This window comes from Asterias amurensis, chromosome 1 (genome assembly GCF_032118995.1).
Source record: "Asterias amurensis chromosome 1, ASM3211899v1".
In the NCBI taxonomy this organism is placed as follows: Eukaryota; Metazoa; Echinodermata; class Asteroidea; order Forcipulatida; family Asteriidae; genus Asterias; species Asterias amurensis.
In genome coordinates this window covers 31,905,107-31,915,967 of record NC_092648.1, presented here as the reverse complement: position 1 = coordinate 31,915,967, position 10,861 = coordinate 31,905,107, and the positions used below count along the sequence as shown (strand labels likewise).

The following is a 10,861-nucleotide window of genomic DNA, read 5'->3' as shown; positions in this document are numbered from 1 at the left end:
AGTACTAACAAATTTAATTAATTAAAATTGCCAACATCTTAAAGGGACACACGGGCTTCATACAAATGACTTCAAAGGTCCTCCAGGAATGGAGAAGAACAGTCCCTACAAATCTATGATTCTACACCTCTTATAAATACGTAAAGGTGAGCTGGTGTGTCTCTGTAATTTTGTATTCCAGTCCACTGTAAAGGCAGTTAATGTGAAGGGTACCTCGATGCAGTTGCAACATTATTTACACAAGTTTTGTGTTTGTCATTTATAATCCTGGGAAAACCTCCCAGTGAGACACTGTTTTTCAAAAGGGACTAGCACTTCAAACATTAAAACAATATACCATTGTATAAAACATGATTAACAAAATTTTCTTTTTCAAAATATAATTATAGAGAATGCTTGAGTAGATAGGACGGCAAAAATTACTTCCAGCAACAACAAACTTTAATCAGACCCAAATAATTTGGGCGTTGGTGGCAGCAGCAATTTCATTTCAACTCGGCCGCCGCCGCCGCGCGTGGCGTTTGCTGCGGTCATTGACGTCAGACGTGCAGACTCCGACAAGAAAAAGTGTCGCGACAAATCAATCAAAAAATGACGGAATTACCACATTATCTACCGTAACATCGACATAAACTCTTCATCATGTGGAACCCTTTAAAATCTGGGATGGATGGCATGTCGGCCGAAAAGGTTTGTTTACTCATAACTGTCTAAAATTTCTTAAATAAAAACGTGTGCATGCTAGCACCACCATTGCATGCAACAGCACTAGTTTCGTGAAATTCGAATAAATTGAGAATTATTTTAAACAAGACTTGCCATTCAATTGTATTTGTAGTACTAGGAAGAAAGTTTCACTTTCAGTCACTGATTTTTCGGATTTTTCCAGTAGTCTTGTATTTTATTGAACATCCATCCAGTTACTTTTTTCTGTTCTATAAATTATAGAATAGAATATAGAATTATAGTGTAATTAGGACAGAAAAACAACATTGATATATTGAGTACCATGCAGAAAATTGCATGGGGATAATTTGATAACTTTCCATATGGCGTCACCACTTTATCACTCATTTTTACAAAAAGGGATATCTCATTGAGGTAAATTAGATACTATATTATTTCATATCGAATGAAAAAGTGGTGGCACCATACGGAAACTTTTCCGGATAATTTTCCGGTAGTCGCCACCAATTTATCCGTCGTTAATTAACTCCAAAACCACTGATTTTTTTTCTTACCTGAAAAGAAGGACTACCGCATATACATCCAGGAAAAAAAAATTAAAAAAATAACGTAACAGTTTGTAAACAGTGTCAGTGTTCAAAATATAAACCTGGGAATTCGCTCAGGGATCTGGTAAGTTTCTGTCCTTTTTCTTCAAAAATGTTTTCTCAGAGTCAATGGTGTTTTGAGTGTTCATTAGACATGGAGGATTAAGTTCGTGCTCTTAGTGTCATTATTTTTGAAAGTGGTAAAAAAAAGGAAAATCTGATGACTAGCTGTCGAAATATAGATACATGTACAACATGTAGAAAGATGAAGCCAAGGACGAACTTTCAATTGGTCACACACGTACATACATGTACGTCTGTTATTTAATTATGATCTGTGTATTAAAGGCAGTGGACACTATTGGTAATACTCAAAATAATTTTTAGCATAAAACCTTACTTGGTAGCGAGTAATGGGGAGAGGTTGATAGTATACAAATATTGACTGCTTCGAGTGCTATGGTTAAAACTATGACTCCCGAGGTGATCCACGGAGCGTTCTATTTTCCCGAGGCGAAGCCGAGGGAAAATAGAACGCTCCGGGGATCACCGAGGGAGTCATAGTTTTTAACCATTGCACGAGTAAAAGCAGTCAATATTTGTTTTATAACACCCCAAACATTTCTAAAACCTGTATTATTATTATTAAGTTACAGACCTGAATGCTACAATCCACGGACGACGCGAACACAGATTGCAAACACTTTTACCTACTGTGTTGCATGTAGTGTCGGACAATCCGAAATGGTTACAGACTATTAATTTATCATCCTCGTACACGCAACGGACGTCTGGGTACTGCACGCCGTGGGCTAGTCTGTCGGACTAGCGCACGGCGCCATGTGCTAGTCTTCGGACTAGCGCATGGCAAACCGACGCTCTATCACACGGCCGTCGTCTAGCAAAACTAAGACATGTCATGTGACGCGCTCTAAACCAATGAGCAGGCACAATACTTGCAAGGGGTGTTATAATATAAAACATTGTAAGAAACGGCTCCATCTGAAGAGCCATAGTTTTCAAGAAAGAAGTAATTTTCCATGAATTTGATTTTGAGACCTCAGATTTAGAACTTCAGGTCTCGAAATCAACCATCTAAACGCACACAACTTCGTGTGACAAGGGTGTTTTCTTTTTGGCATTACAAATATTCTGTTTTATTATTGAACTTCCTCATAGATGAATGAAATGAAGTTGATGAACCTACAGGCCGAAGCACAGATGTGGCAGCAGATGCAGCAGAACCAACAGCAATGGATGGACCATCAGAACCAACAGTACAACAACGACATGATGAAATACCAGTCTGAATACCAACGGTGGACGCAGCAAGAGCAAAGGTTCCAACAGACGGGGCAGGGCATGCAGGGTCAGCAGCAGCAACAGCAGCACATGCAGTCAATGCAAGTTGAAGCCTTGGTAAATATTGAACCCATATTTAAAGGCATCGACACAATTGGTAACTACTGGAAATACAAAAAAATATTAGCATAAAACCTTACTTGGTAATGAGCAACGGAGAGCTGTTGACAGTATAAAACATTGTGAGAAACGACTCCCTCTGAAGTAGGGTAGTTTTTGAGAAAGCGGTAATTTATCACTAAAATAATAAAAGACTTCTGGCCAGCTAAGCTTTTTATTCCTATCTGAATACACACTATTTTGTACAACAGGGGTGTTTTTTCTTTCATCATTTTCTTGCAACTTCAATGACCAATTGAGTCCAAATTTTCACATGCTTACAAGCCGCTTGTTGATTTATGTGTATGTTGGGATACACCAAGTGAGAATACTGGTCTTTGACAATTACCAGACGTGTAAATGGTAAATGTAAAAGGGTAAATGTGTTATTTTATGTGAAAGCCATTTCAGGCCTGGAATTTTATAGATACAATGGCCTAAGTTGCCTCAGTGTTGGCTAGCTTTGTGTCCATTCAAGCGTTTCCCATAAATACTTTAATAAGACTTTTTGATGCAATGGCCTTTTTTGCAATAGAACTTTGTAAAATCTTACTTTTATACTGTAAAACAGTTCCTTGTTTTCGACCGGGAAAATTTCACTTTTTATCACTGTTATTGTGTAATGTTCTGTTAGATTCGGCCAACAGAGGGCAAACATTTGTGTTGTACAAGCATTAAAGACACTAGACACTATTGGTAATTGTCAAAAACCAGTCTGCCCACTTGGCGTATTTCAACTTGTCACACGAAGTTGTGTGCGTTTAGATGGTTGATTTCGAGACCTCAAATTCTAAATCTGAGGTCTCGAAATCAAATCTGGGAAAATTACTTCTTTCTCGAAAACTAAGTCACTTCAGAGGGAGCCGTTTCTCACATTGTTTTATACCATCAACCTCTCCCCATTACTCGTCACCAAGTAACGTTTTATGCTAATAATTATTTTGAGTAATTACCAATAGTGTCCACTGCCTTTAATAAGAAAGCGTCCTCTGGCATTCACTGGTTCTTGCATTAAGTATTCTAGCATGCCAAAAAGTGAGATAACGAAGACTAGCAGTCCATTCTTGTGTTTAAAAAGAAAGAAAACCTGCAGCTAGGCTTTTAGGAAAAATCAAAGAAATACAAACAAAAAAAATTGTAAAAACAGGAGCGATGTTTTACTCATCTTCTCAATTAAAACATTGCAATTTCTTTACATTATGGTAAGTGTTCTTACACATTCACAATGATCCCTGTGTGTGTCGATGTTGATGAAATGCAATTATTGGTCACATTTGTTTGATTATGTTTTTTTCAGTTGGCCTTGAGGAGTAGAAGAAATGACTTCAACGACCAACTTCAAAACTGGGAGAGGCAATTCAAGAAATGGAAAGAAGATCACATGACCCATCCAAATAAAGACCAGTTTAAAACTTATCTGGAACAATGGAAAAGCTGGCAAACCAAAATGGAAAATTCTCTTCAGGATATTCAGCAGCAAATTGTTGTGAAAGAAGACGAAATGAATTCATTTGGAATTCCTCTCCCAACTGAGACATTGAATAACAGAAGAGGCAGAGGAAATGAGCAAGGTCAAGGAATGGGACCAGGAGTGGGACCTGGCATGGGTCAAGGAATGGGCCCAGGGATGGGTCAAGGAATGGGTCCTGGAATGGGTTCGGAAATGGGTCCTGGTGATGGTATGAGTCAAAGCGTAGGTCCTAACATGGGTCCAGGAATAGGTCAAGGAATGGGACCAGGAATAGGACCAGGAATGGGTCAAGGCATGGGTCCAGGAATGGGTCCAGGAATGGGTCAAGGAATGGGTCCAAGAATGGGTCCAGGAATGGGTCCAGGAATGGGTCCAGGCATGGGTCCAGGAATGGGTCCAGGAATGGGTCCAGAAATGGGTCCAGGAATGGGTCCAGGCATGGGTCCAGGAATGGGTCCAGGAATGGGTCCAGGCATGGGTCCAGGAATGGGTCCAGGAATGGGTCCAGGAATGGGTCCAGGAATGGGTCCAGAAATGGGTCCAGGAATAGGTCCAGGAATGGGTCCAGGAATGGGTCCAGGAATGGGTCCAGGAATGGGTCCAGGAATGGGTCCAGGAATGGGTCCAGGAATGGGTCAAGGAATTGGTCAAGGAATGGGTCCAGGAATGGGTTCAGGAATGGGTCCTGGTGATGGTATGAATCAACGAATGGGACCTGGATTTGGACCGAAAAATAACTCAGATTTTGGCCCAAGAGGTTCTAGGGGAAATCAAGGTCAAAGTGGTCGTGAAAGCAGTGGTCAGAGAGATCCAAGAATGAGAGGTCGAGAGGAGTCATTTCAAGGAGGTTCGGGACCAATAGGTCACGATGATATGGGTCCGGGGGCCACACAGGTTTACAATGGACCTGGGCCAAGGGTTCCTGGTGGAAACAGACCAAGAGATCCAAGAAAAATGGGTTCCAGAGGTCCCCAAGTTTCAGGTCAGAGAGGCCCAAATGAAATGGAACCAAGGTTTCCAGATGGAATGAGAGGAAGGGGACCCGAAGAAATGGGGCCAAGGGGTCCTGATGGAATGGGGCATAGGGGTCTTGGTGGATCAGGGCCATGCGGTCCAGGTAGAATGGGTCCTGATGGTCCTGTTGGAATGGGTTCTCGAGGTCAAGGTGGAGTGGGTTCAAGGGGTCCTGAGGGTATGGGACCTAGAGTCTCTGGCGGTATTGGACCCGCAGGTCCTAGTGGAATGGGACCTGAAGGGGCTGGCAGAATGGAACCTGATGGTACTGGCAGAATGGGACCTGGAATTTCTGGTGGAATGGGACCTAGAGGTCCTGGTGGTATTGGACTTGGAGGTCCTGGTGGAATGGGACCCGGAGGCCCTAGGGGAATGGGACCCGGAGGTCCTAGGGGAATGGGACCTGGAGGTCCTAGGGGAATGGGACCTGGAGGTCCTAGGGGAATGGGACCTGGAGTTCCCAGAGGAATCGGACCTGGAGATTCTGGCGGAATGGGACCTGGAGGACTTGATGGAATGAGACCTGGAGGTCCTGTTGGAATGGGACCGGGCGGAATGGGACCTGGAGGACCTGGTGATATGATGGCAAGAGGTCCTGGTAGTATGGGTCCGAGAGGCTCTGGAAACATGGGTACACAAGGAAGTGGTTTAGGTGGTCATGGTGTCGGCCAGTTTGGGCCTGGAATGGATCAGAGGGAAATTGGTTCAAGAGATCCCAGAAGACATCCTGTACCAGTGGCACCCGAAGCACCAAGTTCAGGCATGGGAGGCGATCTAGGACGAGGGGTGGGAGACATGGGCAGTCAAGATCAGCAGATGATGAATTTACAGATGAGGGGTGATCATGCAATGAATAAACAAGGTGCTGTAATGCAAGGCACTAACATGGGGGGACAGCAGATTCCACATGGAATGGGACCTGCACACATGCAAACCAGCCATACTGGTCTTGGTACAAGTGGATCTGAAAGCAATGAACATCAAGGAGTGCCGACACATGGAAGAAATTCCCAAGACTTTCCGCTCTTCGGAAAGAAAGATGCGGACGAAAGAAAAGTCAAGGAGAAGAAAAGATATGATGAGATTGCTCCACCTGGTGTTGATTTTTTCACACCACCAAAGATCGGTCCACCACCAAAGATAGTTCCAGAAGTGGAAGAGGCTGAGAAAGATTTAAAAACCAAGGAGGAAAGTTGTGAAGAGCCGGATAAAATAACAGCTTGGCCACCAGGTTCTGAGTCTGATGGTGAAAAGAAATCTGCTGCAACAAAAAAGTATCCATCTGTCAAAAAGGATGCACCTATTGTCATTAAACCAAAGTTAGTCAGCATGCAAGCCATCAAAAAGGACCAATCTTTGCCTGTCGTTAAAGAAAACGCATCAAAGCTGTCATCACTGATGCCGAAGAAAGCAAGTGAAATTAGTCAAGACAAAACTAACAAAGAGGAACAAGACCAATCCTTGGGTGTTGCGCAAAACAAAGTAATTGATGTAGATGTGGATGAAGGACAGTCAGCGACTACCAAAACAGATGAAACCAAATCTGCTTTGAAGAAAGTAATTAGTGCAGAAGTCAAGAATAAATACAACTTTCTGAATCTTGGAGAGGATTCACAGAATACAGAGCAGTCATATGTGAAGATGAACAGAAGGAAGGATAACGCAGTCTTTCCACTTCGAAATCGTGATCGCTACCGCCGTAGGTCCAAAAGTAAAAGCAAGAGCCGAAGTAGGAGCACAAGTCCTGATAAAAACAAAAGTCGTAAGAAAAGTCGAAGCAGAAGCAAAAGCAAGAGCAAGAACCCTAGTCGTAGCAGGGATCGTAGTAGAAGTAGGAACCGAAGTCGCAGCAGGAACCGAAGTCGCAGCAAAAACAGAAGTCGCAGCAGGAACAGAAGTCGCAGCAAGAACAGAAGTCGGAGCAGGAACAGGAGTCCTAGAAAGAACAGCAGTCGTCGAAGCAGAAGTAGAAGCAGAGGTCGAGTTGGTGGCAGAAATCGAAGTCGAGATCGTAGCTTAGAGCGATTTCGTTATAGAGGCCGAGATCAAGCTCGCTCTTATCGCAATGAGCGTGGTCGAGATAGGAGTCCATATAGAGGTCCACCAAAACCTGACAATCGTGACCGAAAAGAGTTACCCGAAAGACCAGAAAGACTGAGGGGGAGGGAGTCAAATTTACCCAAAAGCTACAGGACCAACTCGCCCCGAAAATCCTTATCGCCAGTACCTCGTACCAGTCTGCCTCGTACCAGTCTGCCTCGTACCAGTCTGCCTCGTACTGAAGCTAGTACTTCGGGAGCTCCTACTGAAACAACACCCTCTACAGTTCAAGAGCTAAGTGACCTAGAGCACGATATCATTCGAAAAGCTGCACATGATCTGAAGATGATTCGAGAGCAGCAGAGTAAACTCCTTCCAGCAGGAATGGGAGGAGGTCCACCACCTTCAGAAATGTCACTGGTAAGCCTCAATTTGTTCAGGTTCCCTCCCCCCCCCCCCCCCCCATTAGCAGACTTAAGGCCGTTTCAAACTTGCTGCGTATTCACTGCATATGCAGCGTGCGCACCCGCAGTGCTTAAACATTTTTCCAAATGTGTATGAATTTTGTCAAAATTAAAACTAGGTCGTACACACTAATCAGATGTGTAGCTGGACAAATTGAATAATTTTAACATTTTGTCGGATGTTTACAGCGATGTCAGTGAATGATGGCAAAAATCTGATAACAAAAGATGAAAACATTGCCCCTTTTTCCAAATCTGTGTAACACAAGCTTGAAAGAATACCAAGATGCAGAAAGGGCAGTGACTACAGTGGAAGGAAAATTGAAAATTTGCGTTAAAGATTTGGACGACTGCAATTTCACTTTAAGCTTCTACATAATTCCCTACATTTCAGGGTGATCGCCGCTCAAGTGAACCGAGAGGCCCACCAGATACTCTTGAAAGAGATAGACTCTTGGAGCGAGAGATACCGGATCGAGATAGAGACGGCTGGCCCGGTCCGGACAGATACAAACGCCCAGGCGAGGAGCCAAGATTACATTCAGTGGAACGACGTTACAGGGATGAGGAACCCTTCCCAGCATTGTCCAATCGAAGAGGCGGCTTTGGTGAACGGGGCGGCTTCTCGGAACGGGGTGGCAGAAGAGATTTGGGTGGATATCCTGATGATCCCTACCACATGGATCCTTATGACGATGAACCCTATAGGAAAAGATCGACTGCCAGTTCATGGGAGTACGATGAGAGGGCTAGATTGGAACGACTGCGAAACATCGAGGAGAGATTGGACATGGAGCTTGGCATTGACAGACGGAGGGCTTATGATATAGATCGGTAAATTATATTTTTATTTTTATTTTACTGTAATGTTTCAACTGTCTGTCAAATAGTGGTTGAATTTCGACTCTTTTTCAGGATTTTAACAGAAAAGTGATTAAAATATTAAGTTTATGAAATAGAATTGGTCTTTAATCATTAGACATGGATTGTATAGAAACAAATGTTGAAAAGGGAGCAGCTTTAAAAATGTTTGAAGCCGTAGCTTTCTAGGAAAATTGACTCCAAGATTTAACCACTTTCTTTAATAATAAGTTTCTAGTTTTTATTTGGTGGTTTAAGAAACATTAAAAAACCTTGGCTGCTGGTTATTAGCCAAGTCTACTCAACAACAGCAAATCTTTGTACTTAAGTATAACATCATTGTATTATCTTTGACAGGCGGGACCCTGGGAGAGGATACGCTGACAGACCTCCCGAGCCTGACTACCCCCGCTACATGGGTAAGAATAATAATGTGTATTTATTCTGGTCTTATTTTTGCAAAAATTTGTTGATGGCCTGACATTTCGACCCATGGTGAGTCTTTCTTTGTGCATTTATACCATAGGTCCTTTTGTTTGGTAAGCAGTTTGCAACATCTAATTATATTTTCTACTTGTTTTTCACGCAAAGTGGGCCCCTCTGTTCATTGCATAGAGCTATATATATATTGTATATAAGATTTGAGGCATTGCATGGTGAGGTATCAATATATATTATTTATATTGACTAGAGCGCTAACTTGCTCTGCGTTTTGAAGCCACCCTGGGCGCAGACATGTTAGATGTGTTGCGTGACTGCACATTGCCGCCATTTTTTTTACATTCGGCGTGTGCCCTTATGTAGTGACTGCCCATTCGCGTACGTCCGCATTAGTTCGACTTGATTGACGTACTAAAAAAAGTATACGCGCCTTTTAAATAAGACGCACATTACGCTTGCAGTTTGTACGCTCATCAGCAGGTTGTGCGTTCACTTTTTCTGCATTTTTTGGTTCGATGACACTTGGAAAAGAACAAACGCACTATCATGCAAATATCTGTACAATTGCCGTACAAAATTTTAACCTTTTGTATTGGTTTGTACATAAACATGGATGCGCCCACACAGCTTCAAAACCGTATAACGGGGTGTTAGCGCTCTAGTCAATATATATAGCTCTATGGTTCATTGGGTTCCTAAGCTTTAAGCCCCTGTTTTTGCCCGGGTGTTTTCTAGCATGGTTGGCTAAAGAATTTGCTGCATCACCCTCCAAACCTTACAAAGGTGCTGAATGAATGGGTCTCGTAATTCAAACTTGGCTGTGTTTTCCCACAGTTAAAAGGATTAGATGTTCATTGGGCAAACAGAAACAGTTTATAAGAACTGCAGATTATTAAAATGATGAAGACTACAGCAGGCTAGTCAAAACGTTGAGACCAATTAAGAACTCACTCCATGGCAGTGGAGTTAACAACAAGAAGTCCCAATCGATTTCCTACGAACTGCCCGGGTAGTAGTTAATAAGGAGGACAATTCTTTTCGGAACTAACTAGTCTCCTGAATTCCAAAACCTACTCCGCAGCAGAAGAATAAAAAGCAAGACCTAGTTCCCAAAGAAATCTACACAGCAGAGCAGATGTACACATGATGGACCACCACTGCAAATCGAATATACATTGATACCTCGCCATGTAGTGCCTTAAATCTGATATTGATATTTATGGTGGCCCCGAAGGGACATCGCATAACGCAAACGTGTGCGCACACGTATGCAATGTCGTGAAACAAATCGCGAATATATGCGCACACGTATACAATATCGTGAAACAATTCGCGAATATGTGCGCACACGTATGCAATGTCGTGAAACAATTCGCGAATATGTGCGCACACGTATGCAATCTCGTGAAACAAATCGCGAATATGTGCGCACACGTATGCAATCTCGTGAACCAAATCGTGAATATGTGCGCACACGTATGCAATTTCGTGAACCAAATCGTGAATATGTGCGCACACGAGTGCGATTTGTTTTGCAATGTCGTGAATTTTATTGCATACCATGTTGCATACCATTAGGATGATGTCATAGTTGTGGATAATTTGTTACCGATCTAGGGAGTACTTTGGCGCTACAGCAGGCTCCCTCTGTAAAGCATGTGTATACCCAGGAACTTGGCACCAGGCCAAGGACGACCACACGCCTCGCTTGCCTCACAACAAAGACTACTGCTGCAATGACTACCGCTTATCTCACTGTTGGAAAGAAACCCCCCAGATCATTAGACATTTTATTCAAAGGTATGCAACATGGTATGCAATAAAATTCACGACAT

General features: G+C 42.9%; 1 protein-coding gene across 2 annotated transcripts in view; it reads left to right on the top strand.

Annotated features, from left to right (window-relative positions):
* Window positions 1–537: 537 nt before the first annotated feature.
* Window positions 538–10,861, top strand: part of LOC139936940 (uncharacterized) — a 46,216-nt gene continuing 35,892 nt past the window's right edge. For both annotated transcript variants that reach the window (XM_071931795.1, XM_071931786.1), the window contains exons 1-5: window positions 538–690; window positions 2,454–2,693; window positions 4,033–7,680; window positions 8,119–8,558; window positions 8,943–9,004. In XM_071931795.1, coding sequence (XP_071787896.1) covers window positions 643–690; window positions 2,454–2,693; window positions 4,033–7,680; window positions 8,119–8,558; window positions 8,943–9,004 — 4,438 coding nt within the window. In that variant the 5' untranslated portion in view covers window positions 538–642. The remainder of the gene's footprint in view (window positions 691–2,453; window positions 2,694–4,032; window positions 7,681–8,118; window positions 8,559–8,942; window positions 9,005–10,861) is intronic.